Here is a 20,147-nt window from a genome sequence, read left to right as displayed (position 1 = left end):
ATTAAAGGTATACAAGAGTGTAAAGATTGGGATCTTGCTTTGGATTGGCGTAGGCTTGACAGTACAGGTCTGCATTATCAGATCATAGTATTGGATTAAGATTCTTGACATAGACAATCCAATTATGATATTTAGCATTCATACTATGCTCCTCAAAGATTCTGAATTTATTCTGATGTGACCCTGCAACCCTATTCATTTTCTGCTATGGTGCTCCTGGGCTCATGCATTTCTTGTCTCCGTCACTCAAGGTTTGCACCATGAAGTGCTACGAGTCTGTTTGGAACTATCTTGTGGCTAAATGCTTGTGACATTGTGAGCTATATCCAACCATAGCTTGTGCCTGAAGGTAGAGCACTCACCGGACAGAGTCACATTCATTTTGTCTACTGTATTTTTTGCAATCTAGTCCTTTACATGCCTCAAGCTAATCAGTAATCATGTGAAGAAACATATTCTTACAGTGATGGCTTTGTTGATGATAAATCGTGATGCATAGTATGCCGTTACCTGTTTGGCCACTGTCCCAGAGAAATTTAGTCTTTCATACAGAGTACGTACTACTCTGTATGATTTGTCTCAGTTTTCACTAAATTTCCTTTAGCAGCTAAAGTCTGGAGTTATATTGAGCATAGGTCCAAATGTTTAACAAAATACAATTCACATTTGCTTTTGATAATATCATATAAAGAGGGTATGTTATTTGGTTTTAAGGCTTTAAAAAAAATTATTTGTAATATTGCAGACTTGCAGTCAATTTTCATGGACAACAGTTCCTCCTTAGACATGATTCGCTATTTCAGTGGATAACGGTTAGCTTCATAACAGCTAAAAGTCTAAAACTTGTTCAATTTCATAATGTAGTGATAATCTCATTACTTGTAAAGATATCTTTTTGTTGGAGGGAAGATATCTTAATGCTTGAGCTAAGAGCCATATACCTGTGGGGTAGCAATAGCATTGATCAGTGAGTTAATCTATACAAAATTTTAATATGCACTTAAAGATTGCAAATTTGTCGTATCTCTGATCCAATAGTTTCGGTCTCATTCTAATTTTAGCTGAAGCACTGGTCAGGAATAGCAATCTACTTAATATCTTCAGTTTCATGATGCAAGCACTTTTTGCTGAAACAGCTGTTTTCAGCACCAAATGTAGTCATTGTCTCTACTAGTATCCTCGCTTATAAAAGGAGACACCCTATCCTTTGGTTCTATAATTCTAAGTAAAGTTGAGAAATTGAGCTAGAAGAAGGTAATAACCAAAATTCTCATGCTTCAAATATCTAACTTATCCTCTTATCATATTCTACTAAATTTTCTAACATTGGTAGTCATGGTCAATACTTGTATATCTCCTTTATTTTCCTGGTTGTTCACATGATTGAATTGTTTTTGTGTTAGGCTTTGATCATCAAATTATTTTAAACATTGCAAGCCGGGAAAGAAGATGAGTTCCGTCCATGCACAAGCTTTTGACTATAACGGATTGCCTGCTGACAAGTCTAAAACTGGTGGTTGGATACCTGCAGGATTTATTTTAGGTAAGTGATGCCTTGGAACTTATGCTTGTCTCTAAACTCTAGCTGCTCTATATCGTCCTTGTAATAGTTCAGATAAATGGAACCTAGAGATACCCGTGTTTTTGTCATATATCTAAATGAGGCTTGGATTCAAGTTTTAACTCTTAAATGTCCAAGTCTTAAGTGAAAATACGCGAGTTACAAACTAACCTTGTAGAGAATGAAAGGGGTGCACTTGCAACACCCTAAGTCCCTTATTTATCTAGCATCCACATTTGTCTCACCTTACATAGTTACATATCGGTCTTCTTTTTTGTCTGTCCACATCAGGAATTGAATTATGTGAGAGGCTTTCGACGATGGGTATAGCAGTGAACCTTGTCACTTACTTGGCTGGAACCATGCACATGACTACTTCAGCTTCAGCCAATATTGTCACCGATTTTATGGGCACTTCATTTCTCTTGTGTTTTCTAGGAGGATTTCTTGCAGATTCCTTCCTTGGCAGATTCAGAACCGTTGCTATCTCTGCTGTTATTCAGACCATTGTAAGCTGTTTGATTTGCTTCTTGTTAAAAATTTGTCTCATTGTCTGTTTGTTTATTCCTTCATTGTGGCTGCATGTCAGAGTACTAATTAACACTGATTGACCAGGGAACTGGCCTGTTAGCTCTGTCAACTAGACTGCCAAACTTGCATCCACCACCTTGTGACACCGCCAATTCAGACAACTGTGAGCCTGCTAGTAACTTCCAAATGGGAGTTCTGTATCTCTCGCTTTACCTCATTGCACTCGGAACAGGTGGCTTAAAGTCAAGTGCTTCAGGTTTTGGAGCTGACCAGTTTGATGAGAGTGATGAGAAGGAGAAAGCTAACTTGGCCTATTTCTTCAATAGATTTTTCTTCTTTATTACCACAGGAACTTTAGTGGCAGTTACAGTGCTTGTCTATGTTCAAGAGGAAGTTAGTCGAGCCTTGGCCTACGGAATTTGCTCAGCATCAATGTTTATTGCCATCTTTGCATTTTTCTTGGGAACCAAAAGATATAGATACCAAAGAAGTCATGGAAGCCCCATCTCTCACATTCTGCAAGTAATCGTAGCTGCTACCTCGAAAAGAAGAATGAAATTTCCATATAACACAGACATGCTATATGAAAATTTTCCTGATGCATCAAGAATTCATCACACCACTCAATTCAGGTTAGGAGCTTTGCATTACCCAACTCATTTCAGTATAAGTGTCTCTGATCCTTTTTTTTCTCGAAAAGGAAAAACAACTTTACTTTTCATGTGTTGTTTATATATCACATTTCAATTCCATGTTTGTGAAGGACAATCATAAATATTAGCTTAAAAGAATGAATTATTAAAAGTTGATGCTTTGTTGTAAGGTACAATGGTCTTAATATGCCAATTTAATCATGGTCCCATTGTTTAATTTATTTACATTTTTTTGTAGTTTCTTGGATAAAGCTGCAGTCATTTCTGAAGGAGATCATGTGAAAAATGGTGTCTTGGACTGCAATCCCTGGAAACTATGTTCGGTTACAAGAGTGGAGGAGGTGAAGGCAGTGATCCGACTACTGCCTATTTGGGCAACAACAATCTTATTTTGGACTACATATGCACAGATACTCACCTTCTCAGTCGAACAAGCATCCACTATGGAGAGATCCATTGGCGGATTCCAAATACCTGCTGCCTCGCTAACTGTATTCTTTGTTTTAGCTGTGTTAATCACTCTGGGAGTTTATGATCGCGTAGTCATACCTCTGTGGAAGAAATGGAAAGGAAAAGCTGGTAAGCAATCTCTTTAGAACCTCTTAACTCGATAATGATTTATTTGTGTATCAGACTATTGCTCAAACTAACTTGAACATTGGGTAATGAATTACTAATAGCATGGCAAGGACTTGTTTAATTTGTACTTATGTTCCGACACATACCTGTGAAAGATGTTAATCTTAGGACATCCGAAATTAAAACATGTCAGAAGTTGATTATTGCTTAACCTTTTATACATTATTTTTGCTTCTGAACAGGTCTCACCAACCTGCAAAGAATTTCTCTTGGTCTACTCCTCTCTGCTGTAGGAATGGCTGTTGCTGCAATATCTGAAATGAAGCGACGATCAGTGGCCAAATCTACCTCTGAAACATCAATTCTTCCAGTCAGTGTTTTCCTTCTGATCCCACAGTTCTTGTTAATGGGTGCTGGAGAAGCTTTCACATACACCGGCCAGTTGGATTTTTTCATAACCGAGTCCCCAAAAGGGATGAAAGGACTGAGCACGGGCCTTTTCTTTGTTACGATCTCACTAGGTTTCTTCGTAAGCAGCTTTTTGGTTATTATCGTGCAGAAAGTTACCTCAAGCTTTGGTTCAGGTGAAGGATGGATAGGAGACAACATTAATAAGGGAAGACTTGACTGCTTTTACGGGCTCCTGTCATTTTTAAGCTTGATAAATTTGGGATTATACCTTCTTTCGGCTAAGTGGTATAAGGCTCAGTTGCCTAAGCCAATTCTGCAGTTAACTTCAAGGAAAAGTTCACCAGAAGAAGAGTGCTAAAGACTACAACATGAGTAAATCTATGTTGTTTTTTGTCCTTGTAAATGTACATAGCTTTTTTGGAGTGAGATTGACTGTTCTTTCATTTCTCTCCTTTCTTCCCTTTTGTAATAGAGTTAATAAAGTAAGTTTTTGTATGAAATGTACTTGGAAAAAGAATGTGTACTAAGATTAAGCTTTAGTTTCCATGGAACCAATTAAGGAAAATATGAACTCTCTCACCACAAGTTTAGTCGCTTCATTAACTTTGCAAAAGTGCTACCTCCTAACTTTTACTTCAAATCACATACAAATTTGGAGTGATAACATGTATATACTATGAACTAGACAAGTATACTCCCTAAATTTCAGGAATAAGTTAAACATTTATTAATTAGACAACTATAATCATGCGGAGTAAAACTTTCTCAAAATATAATATAATTATCCTAAAGTTATGTGTTATGTCTTGTGTAACACCTAGTGTTGTGACTATAATGAAACGGAGGGAGTAAAAAATAACACTACTGCTATAAATAGTATCAAGTAGTTATTTAGGCCCTGTTCACTTCACCTTAAAAAAAATATATATATTTTGTATAAATAATTCAGCAAAAATAATTTTAATTCAGTAAAAATTAGTAAACTTAAAGAAGAAATATAATAGAAAATAAGTAAAAATAATTTCAGTTTAGTAAAATTAATTTCAATTCAATAAAAATAATTTAAATTCAGCAAAAATAATTTCAGTTCAGCAAAAAAAAGATGAAGTGAACGGGGCCTTAGAATCATTATCAACTAGTCATCAATTAGTATTTGGTGTAGTCACTGGGAATTAACTGATCTTGGGGGTTGGGGATTTCTTTATCCTTGTTTCTCAGGAATTGTAATGTCCTTTAGTGCATCCTGTTTATTTGGAATGGTATAACTAAACAAAATTATCATAGCGGTGGAAGATGATGCAAGCAATGATTAGAATTTTTTTTTTTTTACATCAAATCTCTAGCAGTAGCTTTCTCAAACTTTACTGGAGAAACAAAAGCATGATGTCCACTGATACATTTTATATATGTTTAGTGGAGCAATATTCTTCTTTGAATTTACATTGGCATTTACATAATTACATCATCAAAGTTAACTAATCATTTTGAAGCAATAATTCATTGATTTAGCTAAGAAAAATCTACTAGATGGATTAATTCGGGTCATTGGTTAGGTATGATTGGATTTAATTGGATCGAGTCGTTAAATCATTGTCCACATGCAAGTCAAATCTAGATCAAATCAGTTTTTAATTTAGGCCGAATTTAGCCGAGTTAGGCTGGATGTAACATGTTTTGCTATACTTATAATCAATATATACAAAGTTGTTAATACTAATCCTAATCCCTTTCAAGAACTTGGGTTTAGTTTGTTGGGCCTTTAAAATCCTCTTTATTCCCAACAAGCTAGTCCAATGTTTTAAATCAAGTTAACTTTATTTGAAATACTTTATTGCCTCAATTAATTGCTCATATTAATTTATGAGCACTTGTTTTATAATTAAATAATTAATTCATTTAAAATAAAATGAATCGTTTTAATTTATAAATAAAATATATATTTTATATATAAAAAAAAATTATAAAAAAGGTATTACACAGGTCAACGGGTTGGGCTCAATTATGTTAAGATTTTCCTGATGAGTTTACAATGGAAAATATTTTTTTACATTGAATACTTGCACTAACTGTTTTTTTTAAGTATTCTGACTTTCAAGTTTAAAGATTTCTATAAATACCTATATCACTCCCTAAAATAATGGAAATTCGCCACTTCGAGATTTGTTGTTCGTGAAATCAATCCCATTCTTAATTTTACTGATTTAAGTTATATATATTTCTTCTTTAAAGTTACTGATTTTTATTGAAATAAAATTATTTTATTTCTAAACTTATTTTACTTAATTGAAATTATTTTTATTGAACATATTTTTTTAAGGTGAAGTGAATATGCCAGCTCCAATCTATTGTGCCCAAATAACATGTATTAAACCACTTCCAATAGTTTTTTGCGAACGAAACTACCATCGAAGTGTTGCTAAGTGATTTACAAGCGATTTGGAATTTCATAATATATTGTGGAACGTGGACTACCTAGAAACAAATTAAAAATGTAGAGTTTGATAAAAATTGTTAGGAGAAAGATAAAGGTAGACTCTCACTATATCTAAAAATGCTTATGCATGTGTATATATATGATTGAATATCCATTACCTATATTTATAGTTGCAGATAAAGCATGGAAGAAATGACCGAAAGATTTTAGAAATTCCTTCATCATTCTTGTATTCATGATCTAGAAAATTCGCGAATCATATTTTTAGTTACTTCCATTGTCAAGAATTCTCTAAATCATTTTAGTGGCTTACATGATTCAAGCTAGTAGAAATGAGGTTCATTATCAATCATGCTACATATGTCTGAAAGCTTCTAGAACATGAACATATACTCTATCAAAATAAAGGGCTTAAAATTTGGGTCAAATCCAGAGAGAACCATATTGTAGCCCAGATGCATCTAACTAATGATAGAATTAGGCATGACTAGAGAACGGTCTAGTATGTTCTTTGAGTTTTGGATTGCATAAGTGTTTTAAAGTCAAGGTCATTTTTGAGCAGCTCTAATGTTCTTGAAATCATGTTCTACTCGCATGATTTGATTATAATGATGGGTTGACTTGGATTGTACAAAATCCAATTGATTGTATAAAATCCAATTGTTGATTTGCATTGTAAAGGAATTGGTGCAAAAGTACAATAAACTCACTGGAAGAAATTTGGGAAAATTGGTCTAGCTACAAAAGATCAATTGGAGTGGAGGCAAAGCTGAAATTAATTAGGGAATTGAAGTATTTATAATTTCGTAAACAACAAGAGTCCTATAAGATATATATAAAGGTTTTATACTTTCCAAAGCATAAAAGTCAAGCTATGTAGACCAGGAAAGTTAATAATAACTACAAATTACTTATTTTATTATATGAATCTATAAAATATTAATCATAAAATATTCGGGCATTACAATCCACCTTCTTTAAAACAAGCTTTGTCCCTAAAATTATAAAAATAACTTACATGTAAATTTGAGATAAAGTACAAATTAAGCAAAAGTTTTCTTTGTAAAATATATAGATAGAATACTAAAATATTAGGGTATTACAAAAACTTTCTCAAACCATAATAGTACGTATAATTTTCCTAAGACTATGTGCACACTTGCAATACAATTTATTGGAGAAACAAAAGCATGAGGTCCAGTGATACAATTTATATATTTTAGTGGAGCACTATCTTTGAATTTGCATTGACAATTACATAATTACATCATCAAAAGTATCTAATCATTTTGAAGCAATAATTCATCGATTTATCTAGTAGAATAATCTACTAGATGGAAGAAGTGTCAGTTCGGGTCACCGGTCAGGTATGGTCGGGTTTGATCGGGTCGAGTGTAGTTCGAATTTGAGCCACGTTAAATCATTGTCCGCATGCAAGTTAAAATCTAAATCAGATCAATATTCTAGTTAGGCCGAATTTTGTCGGATTAGGCTGGATGTATCATGTTGTGCTTTGTCTATAATCTACTACCTCGACCATTTTTTTTACACTCCGCATATGATTCTGACTATGTACTGTCTAGCAATGACTCAATACACATTGTTTGGGTACCAAAAAGGACCCCATTTTAGTCCTCTTAATGGGCTAACTTAAGTCCACAAAGCCATCTCTAGAAATGCCTAGTTTCCAAACCGATCACGGGTTTGGGGATTTCTCTATCCTTCCCTTGTTTCTTAGGAATTGTACTATCCTTTAGGGCATCCTATTTTTTTGGAATGGTATAACTAAACAAAACTATCATAGTAGTGGAAAATGATGCAAGACGAGCTAAGCAATGATTAAATTTTTTTATTTCCTCCGTTTTTCTTTTATTGCACTATAAAGACTATTCATTTGTGATTTATCCATGAGAAAAAACATAATTATGTGGGATCTAGTTAGATTCATCTTAAAATCTACATTTTAAATATCAAAATTTTATAATTTTTACTAAAATATAATTAAAGATATTAATAGGCAAAATAATCCATTGACATGAGTGAAATCACTCATGGTGCAATAAAAAAGAACGAAGGAAGTATTTTTTTTTGAACTGAACCAGAATCAAATTAATTTTATTGCAAAACTTGTTTATTCAATTCTTTTGCCCGTAACTTTCTCAAACTTTACTGGAGAAACAAAAGCATGATGTCAAGTGATAAAATTTATATATGTTTAGTGGAGCACCACTCTTTGAATTTACATTGGCATTTACATAATTACATCATCAAAGTATCTAATCATTTTGAAGCAATAATTCATTGATTTATCTAGAAGAAAAATCTACTAGATGGAAGAAGTGTCAATTCAGGTCATTAGTCAGGTATAATCGGGTCGAGTGTAGTTCGGGCTTGAGCCACGCTAAATCATTGTCAGCATGCAAAGTCAAAATCTTGTTGTGCTTTGCCTAAAATCTACTATCTCGGCCATTTCTTTTTTACTCTCCGCATATGATTCTGACTATGTACGTCTATCAAGGCTCAATACACATTGTTTGGATAGGCCTCTTAACGGGCTACTTTAAGTCCACTAAGCCATCTCTGAAATGCCTAAAGTCCAATGCATGCCTAGTCTCCAAAGCAATTTCTATGCACACATGGATAAGGCCAGCCCACTAGTAACCAGTTTCTATATAATAAGGGGGGAATTCTATAATTAATTTGATAATTGACTATAAAAGGAAACTAAAAAAATCTGGATTTGTAGTAGTTTGAGTGTGCTGGAATATTGTACTTTTTTATTATTAACTTGAACGTCACATGATGAAAAATCTGAGACAATGCAAAAAAAGACAAATACTTTCACCTAACCAAGAAAAAATATGCACCAAATACGGACTAAATGTGCAATAGTCTACAATAATACATACTCCCAGTCAGGATTAAGAGTAAAAAGAGAGATCCAATCAACCTACTTTTAACTTTCTATAAAGGGAATTATTTAATTAGTTAGAAAATCACATGCTTTCATGCAAATTTTAGCAACTCTTTATGAAAAGCAATTATATGCTTTGCAACTAGAAATTTAACGTATAGTAGTAGTATAAAAAAAATTCAAAGCATTAGAAATAATAATACAAGTATTCCTTAGTTGCAAGAATGTCGTAGACATGTAACATTGTATTTTAAGAGGTTAAATGTGAATGTTAAATTGCTAACTAGTTCAATTGGTTAAAAATTTAGTATGGTTTTCAATACTTGAGATCATATTTCGTTTACACCAGTGCCCTTTTAATTCTTTTTATACTAAAAAAATTATAGAGCTTGATGGGCTTTTTTAAGCTATAGATCAGACTTTCTATTCAGCTCATGAATATCATTCATTATGTGTTTTAGGAGAACATTTTCGATAAAGTCATGATCTTGTATAAGATGGTGTGTTTCAATTTTGGCTTAATCTTGTAGGCTCGTACTTTATGCACTCTCATTTTCATGCCCTATAAAGGTTTGATATTGGACATACTAAGCATTTCGAGTTGATGAGAAAGAAATGCGCGAGGTTAAGTGTAATAATGGTAGTACTAGTAAATGATATGTTTCATAATCATTTTTATTTGTTCCATATTGGACATAACAAAAAGTAGTAATATTTTGGTTTAGCATACAAAAGTTGGGATTTATGTCAAAAAAAAAAAAAAATGTTGGGATAATTTGTTTCCTTAAGAAAGAAAATTCTAAATTGAACTTTAAGTTTTAACTGTGGATCTTGCATGTGTAACAGTCAGACATGAGTTCACACTTTTCAAGGAGGAAGTAAACACCAAAATCAGTGTCAATTAACAAATTTGTACAGTTGGGGAGATTGACATGCAATTATTTGCCTAAATTATTTGGTCCTACCATTTCAACAATTCTTCTTCAAATTGCACGGAGTAATACTTTTGCTTTTGACATAGAAAATTACACATTTTAAAATAAACAATCATTTTAGTTTAATTATGGTCACATTATTATATCCCAAAATTACTAACTTCTTGAATTATGTCATCTATTCCATTGTACGAGTAGTAACTAGTAAATTAGTAATTGACTATAAGGTCAATTAACAATAGAGTAGCAAACTAGCAAATATTGGTACTAGGAAAGAAAAACAAAATCATTGAAGAGTTCTCTTTTATTTTATTATCATTCCATCAATTCATTAAAAAGTTTAACTAATACATTAAGTGAAAGAAAAAAAAATATATAAAAGAGCTCTTATAAGAAACATTAATGGAAATATTTTGCAATGACATTGCAATGTGCTTAAAGATTTGAACCATCTAATACCAAATAACCAATATACTCCATTGTACATGTAGATAGATTTAACCGTAAAACAAAGCTTTAGAGTTTTAAATCTCTAACCCGACATGACAACACAACGAACTTTGAATTTGGCACGAACACAAATAGATCAACTCGTACACGTACAAGCTAATTTGATCCTCTAGTCATGTTATGCAATCATCCTGCATTGTACTCGTATACAATTTAACAACCCAAACTCGAGCTAAAACCGAACATAAACACGACCCAAACACCCATAAATCGATCCAAACTCGAGTTCAACTCAATTCATTTAGTGCTAAGAATCATCTTTCTTAACACCATTACTATCTCTATCATCCAACAACTTCTTCACACTCTCTTCATCATCATTAACCTTAACATAATCCACAACATTATCTTTCTTTTGATGAGCTTGACCCTCAGAAGCCTTCAAACTCTGAAACTTAACCCGATTATAATAAACAACACCCAAAAACGCCAACAAATAACCCAACAAATTAATCGGAGTAACCGTATCTTTAATCACAGACCACGAAAACGCAATTAACAACCAATCCTTAACAACACCAGCAACATTCATAGTCAATGCCGAAGTCTTCCCAACTAGAAGAAAAACAGCCAAGTTCAACCCAAATGCAATCAAAGAGTTTGAGCCGAAGGTCACGAAATCGAACTCAAACCCTTTAGTTTGCGCCCTTAAAACCGGGTATTCGACGAATAACCAAGGAATAGTCAGGAAAATCAAGCAACAAGGTGCAATATAGTATAAACTAGTAATTGGGTTTAGTTGAATACCCTTTGAAGTTAACAAGATTTGGATCAAAACCAATCTTGTTGCCTCAAAGATCAACGCGCCCAATTGCAGAATCACTCCATAAACATCGAATTTCGCCTCGCCGTAGGCGGCAATCCCAACTCCAATTGAAATTGATACCATGTTAGCCATTGTGTTCGTCTTGAAACTATCTTTCTTCAAGATAACTCCAATCGAGTACACGATTACAGGCATTAAAGCCTTCAGCATTTGGATGAATGAGACTGAGAGGTAAATGTAGGCTGAATTTGAGAGCCAAAGAGACAGAGCAAAGAGTACTCCAATGGGTACAATTGATGAAATATACATTGATTTCGTCATTTGAAGTGGAGATTCAACAACATGAAACACACGAACAAGAAGAAATGATAAGATTGAAGAGAATGACATGTGAATCATTGTTAGTGTAATTGGGTAAGGCCAATTGTAAAGCTTTTTGTCTAAGATGTATTTGTTGTAGATTATTACACTAAATGAAAAAAACAACCATATTGAGATGTATGTGTAAGTTAAGATGATTTTCTTGATGATTCCTTCACTCAATGAAGGTGTTGAAGCTACCATTTTAGAACTCATTGTTTTTTCTATTATTTTTGAGGGATTTTAGAAGATGGGTTTTTGTGGGTTTTTTGAGATTTATATGAGTGAAATAAGAAAATTTAGGAACTAAATGAGATTTTTGGAGGGATTTATAAGGTGGGTTTTTTGAGATTTAAATGAGTGAAATGAGAAAATTTTGGAACAACTTAAGACTTTTAGAGGGATTTAGAAGGTGGGTTTTGTGAGACTCATAGTTTTGTAGTGAAATGTGGAAGAAATTAATGGAAATATTATGAATTTAGGAACTTTTTTTAGATTTTTGAGGGATTTAGAAGGTGGGTATTTTGGGTTTTTTGAGATTTCTATAATTATTGAGTGAAGTGAGGAAGAAAAAAAAAAGAGAGAAATTAGTTGAATGGGGGTTTAAGAGGTGAAAGAGGTGGTGTCAAAGTGATAGGAGGACAGGTAGGAAAGAGGGAAAGGAGACAGAAAATGAAGGGAAAGAAGGGTGAAGAAGAGTAGAGTAGGAATAGTCGGTGGTTAAGTTTCTTCAATTTCGAGAGGGAAAGAATAATATATAGACATAAAGGTTTGTCTACTCCATTAATGGAGAGATTTCTATTTTTATAGTTTTGTACTGATTTTAGGGTTTAACGTTGATTTGTTTGGGGTGAGATCTAGATCTAGTAGAAAGTTGCTTGCATGAGTAATATCATCATTAAAGGTTTTCTTTTAAGGTTGTTAAAAGTAAAATGAAAAATCCTAATAAACCGACATCTTTCACAGTTGTTTTTAAAAGATTGGTATGTAATCGTATGAAATCATTTTAGAAAGTACAGTGTCACAAACTAAAAACAAATTTAGCTACACACTTAATATAACTCTAAACATGAGGCATGTGCATAAGATATAGATGCAAGGACAAAGCATAAAAACATTTTATCCTAAAAATAAAAAAAAATAAAAAAGAAAAAAAACCAAATTTTTGGCAATTAAGGGTAGCGTCTTAGCTTGTCTTGTGGGCAAAGCAAGACAATGCAAAACCTAGGAAAGGCACAACAACATAAGCCAAGGCAAAGTAAGGCCGCCAAGATAAGGCAGGGGAAGACATCTTAAGATATGTTATAAAGGGTGGCCCAAGGCATGAATGAGATGGTTTCGTGCACTACGTAGGCCTCCTTAAGTCCTTTGTAAAATTTGGAAAGCATCTCGATGCAATATACTTTCAGGTTAAATAAACATTTTATGGATACCAAACTTGAAGTCTATAATACACAAATGAGGTGTTTTCAAAAATTTTGGAATCGATGTCAAAAACTCATGGAATAATGAGGTATGCATAATGTGGTCAATTGGTCATATAATATTGTCTGAAATCGTATAATGACTATTGATCAGTCAATAAAGGCCGATGATAGCCTTGAGTGGATGGAGGGATATGTGTACATAAAGGATTGAAGTGATAGTTTAATTGTAAAATGGACAACTTTAATCACCTAAATGATCTCTAGAGGTTTTGTGGATTCTACTGGAAGCACATGACCCTTTTTTTTTCCTTTTTGGGTTAGAAAACGTCAAAAAATGTCCAATATAAAAGGCTATAGAATCCATGCTTTCGGACCAATTTTGAGGATTTTTCCAAAATTGAAGTGAATATGTGCATTGTCCTATGAGGTGATCCAACTCAATTTGGACCCATAATAAACCTATCAATAGGTTATTAAAGTCCTAAAAATGAGTTTAGTTTCATTATGTGGCTATTTTGAAATTATGTTGCCATGATAGTGGAGAACTGCAAGAGATTGTTTCAATCACCCGTTTGAAATTCGGAGATCCTATTACAGTGTTAAGAACTCATCTTTGGGTTATCAAAATCAAAGCTCACCCATTCATTACCCTTACATGCAATTTGTGACTCGAAATAACCCAATCAAAGTCGAGCCAGACCGGTAAATCGACCCAACCCAATAAAAAAAAACTCAAATCAAATTCTGGTCTGTTATGTTAGGTCGTTAAGACTAAAGCTTAGGACAGACAAGATGTGGGGCATAGCTTAGATAAACAATAATCATCCAATTCTAGATTATACTAAGTATTATTAGTACTCCAAATCCTTCACGTTTATCCAATATCACAAGCAGAAGACGTGGGAAGAGAGAGAAAAAAAATATGGAACACAAAATCATCATCAGTAGACCTCCTTCTAAATTAATCATCTTGTTTTTATTTCTAATATTTTCATCAATTTCTTTCACAAAAGCTATTAAACCTCACCTTCTTCTCGATAATTTCAATTCCAATAAATTGTATTTTAATTCAAGATTTTATAGTTTGTATGATACTTCTAAGTATGGCCAATTTCAGCTCTTTAATGGCTTGGCTCGAACTCCTCAAATGGGGTATTTTTTTAAAGCCCATTTCTTGATTTTATTTTGTTATTCTGTTACTAATTTGATATACTAAGTACCCAACTACCCAATTGTTGAATGGTTGGTTATATGTTCTTTTGAGAGCGTGATACACGTCATGTTCTCGAGTGCAGGATCTAATTTGCGCAAATAACCCGTGTTTTATTTTTTAAAATTAATCTATTAGAAGGAGACTTTTTTTTTTTTGTTTGTTTGTTTAGTGTTCGTGGTTCATTATGATTGTATGTGATCAGGAGTTCTGAAAGCTATCTGGGTATGAATTTTTTGGTCAAATGCTAATTTTGGGGTTTGGATAATGAAAATGCAAGCTTGATATTGATAATTTATATTCCAAGTTGATTCATTTAATATTAATGATATTTTATGTGATTATGCACAGGTGGAATAGTTGGAATTATTTTGCTTGTAATATAAATGAGACAGTCATCAAGGAAACAGGTATAAATTGTTTGAACTTGTAATTTTTTTTTTGTTAAATGCTGTTTGTTGTACTGTTTTCCCTTTGATTTATCATTTTTGGGTATATTGGAATTCTTAGGTCCTTAATTATATGCTGATTTTTTGGCAGTTGACCAATAATCTTCTAACTGATCATAATTTTTTCAAAATGATTTTTGAAACCATCTTTGATTAGATAAGTGGAATTGATAATCTTCCAACTAGCTTAGGTAATTGAAGTCTTGTGGGTGGTACTCAAGGCGGGATTAATCCTGTCAACGTCAGTGCCCTTGGTTGCTCCCTATGCATAACAAAACAGAAGGGGAAAAAAAAACTCTCTGATCAAATGGATTCATATAATTGTGAAAGTATTTTTATGTTTTGGGTGCCTTGGCCTGTATATGTAAAACTTTTGATGCGAAGAATAGCTCCTTAGTACAAAGTAGAGGTACAGCTTTATTCAGTATAGAAAAGGATTGTATTCTAGCCTGTAATCTCTACATTTTCAATCCTTACTGAGTGACTAGCTCGAATTCCCTAGGCTTGAGAAGCTAGTTGTTTAAGCCTTTAGGAGTTGGTGTTGGGTTGGTATGTTGATTTTGAACTCTGAACTACATCTCTTTCTTAGAAAACCTTTTTTTTTTTTTTTTTTTTTTTTCTGATTCATACATACTTAGAATATGGTACCTAGTTCTTTATGTCTAGTGAACTTTCTTTTAAAGTACTTGATACTATTTCTTGATTTCCTGGTTGATGATGGTCAGCCTTGCCTTACATCATGTATGTATAATTATACATTGGTTGAGGCTTAACTGCATACTAACATGGAATTTGCCTTTTCCCTTTGACAGCTGATGCACTAGTTTCAACTGGATTGGCTGATTTAGGTTATGTTTATGTAAATATAGGTGAGCATACACTCCTTTCTGTCACTATAGATATATGTAATGACTATGCAACTATGATTTGATTTATTTTGCTCTGATTTCACATAGCCGCATTATCTTTGTCTTCAATACATTTCTGTTCAGCTACTAATTTAACTCTTTGGTGGCAGATGATTGCTGGTCCAGATTAACACGAAATTTAAAGGTTCACAATTCACAGCTCTTTATCTTCTTGACTTTGAATTCATGTACAACTGTAGATCTTTGAAATGTCTTATTGTTCTCTTATTTGTTATTATTGCTATCTGCAGGATCAGTTAGTACCTGACCCAAAGACTTTCCCCTCTGGAATTAAGGCTCTTGCAGATTATGTTCACGATAAAGGCCTCAAGCTTGGTATCTATTCTGATGCTGGGTATGATACTTAACTTTGAGTATATGTTAAAGAGTCACATAGTCCAGTGCTTTATCATTATGGGTTCATCTAAGTTTTTTCTTCGTATTTTTATAGGGCTTTTACATGTCAAGTCCGGCCAGGATCAATCTTCCACGAAAAGGATGATGCCCAGATTTTTGCTTCTTGGGTCAGTATCTAATCATGCCTAAACTCAATTTCACTTTGACAACCATTTCCTATTGGCTAGAGCACTTTTACTCAACAGTAGGTGATATTGTTAATTTTTTTACGTTTGCATTGATCCAATCCCCGAGGAGCAAAATAGGAAATAAGCAGAAGACCAGGCAATTAAAAACTTGAGGAAAAAGGTTTCCAACTATTATATTTGTTATATACTAAAATCACCTTTTTAATAAAGAACTACTCTCATCAACACCCCTCTTGAAGTCCTTAACATAAGAAAACAAAAACTACCAATTTGCCATTATGGTGAAGTCCTGTAATAATATTTTTTTTTTGACAATAAATTCCTGTAATAGTAACCAACAGAGTACTGCTCTGATTTAACAAGAAATTTGTAAGCTCCAAACATGTTTTTTTTGGCATTTTTGCACAACTCTTGGTCACTTGTAGCATTGGGGTGGAATTTTGAAAGTGAACTGATCTCTACTACATCCGTCTACCTGCTCTGACTGTACTATCATACTTCGTATCACATAAAATTTGTACTATAAGCTTATCTAAACATAAATGCTCTTTAAATGTACAATGTAATATCTGTAACTTTTTATTTTATATTAATTTGATGTATGTATTTGTGAGAATATTTATGTTCAATTAGTCTTATTGTGTGTGTATCTTCTTGTTTGCATGACCTACAGGGTGTTGATTATTTGAAATATGACAACTGCTTCAATTTGGGTATCCCGCCAAAAAAGAGGTCAATAATAATTAAATCAAGTTACGAGTTTTTTCTAAATCTCTATTAAGCACCTGTAACAAAACATGTAATTTTGTGGATTGCAGATATCCTCCCATGCGTGATGCACTTAATGCAACTGAGCGTCCAATCTTCTATTCACTTTGTGAATGGTAATTTAAGTTTCTTCTCGCAGACTTGTGTTGATTATAAGGTAAATGGAAGAATTTACATCTTAAGAAAATCCCATGGTCTAATTTTGATTTTATACAGGGGTGTTGATGACCCTGCTTTGTGGGCTGGGGAGGTTGGGAATAGCTGGAGAACAACTGATGACATAAATGATTCATGGGCAAGGTTAGCACTCTGTACCACATTCTCTTCATAATAAACATTAATTTTGGTCATGTCAGATTGTGCACTTTTCATTCTATATACCAGGTAACAGCACTGACCATTATTCTATCATCTCAATGATTTAAACTTGGCATGATTGGCCTGAAACAAATAAAGTGACAAATCAGTTATTTCAATCCTCAAAACTTAATTTTGTAAAATTTTGAATTTCATTAAGAAAGTTGCACATACATTATTTCTAAATAAGTATGCATTGGGAAGAACTGAGTTCTTTGCTCCGGTCTTTAGATGTGTCACTTAACCTGACAAGTCTTTTCTCCTTTAATTGTGAAGCATGACTACTATTGCCGATCTGAATGACAAGTGGGCATCCTATGCTGGCCCTGGTGGATGGAATGGTAAGGGTAATGATTGTAGACTGATAATCTTATTCAGGTAGAATAGCCATTTACTTTTGTATTTTCATTCTTACCAGATCCAGATATGTTGGAGGTGGGCAATGGTGGGATGACTTACAATGAATACCGTGCACATTTTAGCATCTGGGCTTTGATGAAGGTGATGTGTAATTTGTTAACCATTCTTACTTATCTTCCTTCATTTTGTTTACATAAACTTCGTAGTGAACATTACTCCAATACCTCTTAAGAGACTCCCATCTTGCAGCCTTGCCTCTGTGATGAGGAAGACATTTTCTTAAAGACCCTTGACCTGAAATGAAATGAGTGTCTACAACTACATAACAATCAAGAAGCATAAGCAGTTTAATGGGTCATTTTCATAACATGATCATGAATCTTTCAGCTATTAGACGCACCATATTTTTAATTTTCAAATCATTCCCAGTCACTTGTATAGTTGGTCTTCTGGAAATAGTCACTTGTATAGTTGTATGGTTGGTTTACTTGTACACCTAATTAAATACTGGTAATCTTGGCCTGAAATGAAATGACTGTCTACTAATACACAACAGTCAAGTGGAGGTTATTTTTAAATCATTCCTTATTTTTCAGCTCTCCATATTTATTCATTGTTTTGATTTTCCATGGTGCACCAGTGAGTGACTTCTGCTGGACTCATTTATAGGAACAAGTACTACTAGGGCTGGTCAATGAAAGTGTCCTGATTGAAATTCTTACCAAGTTTGACACTGTAATTAAGTGTCCAAGTAACATAATTATTCTCCTGAATCCTGAAAATTTTGTGGGAATTGATTGATCATCCTTGATAAGTTCAGACTTCTTTCACCTCTAGCTCTATGATTAATGCTCCATGTTAGTTTTTTTCTGACAACTTAGTGATTTGACAGTGCTCTAATGTGTATGATCTGCACTTTCAATTTCTTGTAATTTGATCTACTCAACAGCGGCAGATGTTACCTCTCTGATTTAATTTTTGATCAAATTATCAATTTATCTGCTTTCCAAATTATCTTTTGCCACAGCTGGAGGTACTATTAATGTTAAGTTGCTTCTTCTATGTATATGCATATTGAATTCACTAATTTGCATTCACAGGCTCCTCTATTGATTGGCTGTGATATAAGAAACATGACTGCTGAGACACTAAAAATACTTAGCAACGCAGAAGTGATTGGCGTAAACCAAGGTACTCCATAAATATACAATCTAGATCTTCCAATTGCATTAGAGGGAATATATAGTAGGGAGATGGAGACAAATTGCTAGTTACTTCAGCTTATTTTTACTTGAAATTCCTGATACCTTCATTTGTTATATATGCTAAAATTTATGAATCTTTTGTCTTCGTAGATCCTCTTGGTGTCCAGGGAAGAAGGGTTCATGCCTCTGGAAAAGATGGTTGTCAACAGGTAATCCTTTATCAACCCTATTACTTTTCTCTTTAGGCTCCTATCTTTGATAGACCTTTGTTTTGGCTAGTGACATATAGCAGTCGCCTTGTCTGGATGTTTCTGGAGGAGGGGAACAGGTTGTTGGATTGTTTTATAATATGCAGTATATTGGTGTCCAGGTTTGGGCAGGTCCTCTGTCTGGGAATAGGCTTGTCGTCGCTCTTTGGAATAGATGTTCAAGTGCTGCTTTGATTACTGCTGAATGGAATGTACTAGGACTTCAATCGTCAATCAGCGTCTCCATTAGAGACTTGTGGAAGGTAATTGAATATCTTCTTTCTTTTTATTCTATTTGCCAATATGGAAAGTTATATCCTGCAACAATCCTAAGATCAGATTTTGGTATCTAGTGTCTTGTTCTTGTCACATTTAAGCATTCCCCGTGTCCAATTTTCAACATTTCTAAGATCAGATTATTGGTATCCAGTGTCTTGTTCTTGCGGCTCACATTCAAGCATTCCTCGTGTCCCAATTTCCTACACTATGATCCATTCAATAGGAAAAAGGAAGCATGAGTAGCATGTAAAATATAAACAAAGCATGTGGTTGTCTAGTTCAGAATTTCAGATAATGATATTAGTGTGCATTGTTGTTGATATGATGTTTTGATGGCTGATATCTTAGACTAATATACTAAATTTGTTGGTGGCAGCACAACTTAGTTGCCAGTGATGCAGTATCGTTATTTGGAGCTTCTGTAGAGTCTCATGATTGTGCGATGTACATTTTCACCCCCAAGATGTCGGAGTCGTACTCTGTCATGTAAGTTTAACATTTATTTTTGTTGCAAACTTGGAGCAACTTCCATTTTTACAAGGAATAAGAGAACTCGAGTCATTTCCGGATGATGAGTGGTTTCATTTGGATTTTGTTTTTGATGTAAATGTCAGTGAAATGTGGATTACAAAGTGCAAAGTGTATACTCATATTTAAAGCATGTTGTAAATTTGTACCTGGACATTTCTTGCTCCTTTTGTTTCTTGGAAATAAATAAAGTTTGTTTTTTGGACAGA

The 20,147-nt window shown here is 33.7% G+C and overlaps 2 protein-coding genes and 1 pseudogene across 2 annotated transcripts; 2 read left to right on the top strand and 1 right to left on the bottom strand.

The window, feature by feature from the left end:
- The first annotated feature begins 1,449 nt into the window (after positions 1–1,449).
- LOC145584735 (protein NRT1/ PTR FAMILY 6.2-like) lies at positions 1,450–4,093 on the top strand. The gene is made up of 5 exons (XM_081641536.1): positions 1,450–1,543; positions 1,853–2,070; positions 2,177–2,724; positions 2,984–3,324; positions 3,567–4,093. Exons 1-5 carry the CDS (start codon positions 1,450–1,452, stop codon positions 4,091–4,093), a joined length of 1,728 nt encoding a protein of 575 aa, XP_081497662.1.
- A 6,316-nt stretch (positions 4,094–10,409) lies between these two features.
- Positions 10,410–12,279, bottom strand: LOC145584733 (putative sugar phosphate/phosphate translocator At2g25520 pseudogene; annotated as a pseudogene).
- Positions 12,280–13,937: 1,658 nt separating this feature from the next.
- On the top strand, positions 13,938–20,147 carry LOC145584732 (alpha-galactosidase 3-like). Its single transcript, XM_081641535.1, has 15 exons — positions 13,938–14,233; positions 14,643–14,701; positions 15,553–15,609; positions 15,759–15,793; positions 15,900–16,003; positions 16,100–16,172; positions 16,867–16,925; positions 17,012–17,077; positions 17,178–17,261; positions 17,595–17,659; positions 17,737–17,819; positions 18,779–18,869; positions 19,034–19,092; positions 19,254–19,394; positions 19,787–20,147. Exons 1-15 carry the CDS (start codon positions 14,004–14,006, stop codon positions 19,898–19,900), a joined length of 1,320 nt encoding a protein of 439 aa, XP_081497661.1. The 5' UTR covers positions 13,938–14,003; the 3' UTR covers positions 19,901–20,147.

This window comes from Chenopodium album, chromosome 16 (genome assembly GCF_948465745.1).
Source record: "Chenopodium album chromosome 16, dcCheAlbu1.1, whole genome shotgun sequence".
Lineage (NCBI taxonomy): Eukaryota > Viridiplantae > Streptophyta > Magnoliopsida > Caryophyllales > Amaranthaceae > Chenopodium > Chenopodium album.
The sequence above is the reverse complement of the archived record's forward strand: the minus strand, read 5'-3'. Positions and strand labels throughout refer to the sequence as shown.

What these genes read in the sequence shown, in the direction of transcription:
- LOC145584735 (XM_081641536.1), top strand. Translation starts at nt 1,450, where the DNA reads ATGAGTTCCGTCCATGCACAAGCTTTTGACTATAACGGATTGCCTGCT. An exon ending in CTGCTGTTATTCAGACCATT is followed by an intron (nt 2,071 to 2,176) that starts GTAAGCTGTTTG and finishes CTGATTGACCAG; the next exon opens with GGAACTGGCCTGTTAGCTCT. An exon ending in GAAATGGAAAGGAAAAGCTG is followed by an intron (nt 3,325 to 3,566) that starts GTAAGCAATCTC and finishes GCTTCTGAACAG; the next exon opens with GTCTCACCAACCTGCAAAGA.
- LOC145584732 (XM_081641535.1), top strand. Translation starts at nt 14,004, where the DNA reads ATGGAACACAAAATCATCATCAGTAGACCTCCTTCTAAATTAATCATC. An exon ending in GCTCGAACTCCTCAAATGGG is followed by an intron (nt 14,234 to 14,642) that starts GTATTTTTTTAA and finishes GATTATGCACAG; the next exon opens with GTGGAATAGTTGGAATTATT. An exon ending in TTCTATTCACTTTGTGAATG is followed by an intron (nt 17,078 to 17,177) that starts GTAATTTAAGTT and finishes GATTTTATACAG; the next exon opens with GGGTGTTGATGACCCTGCTT.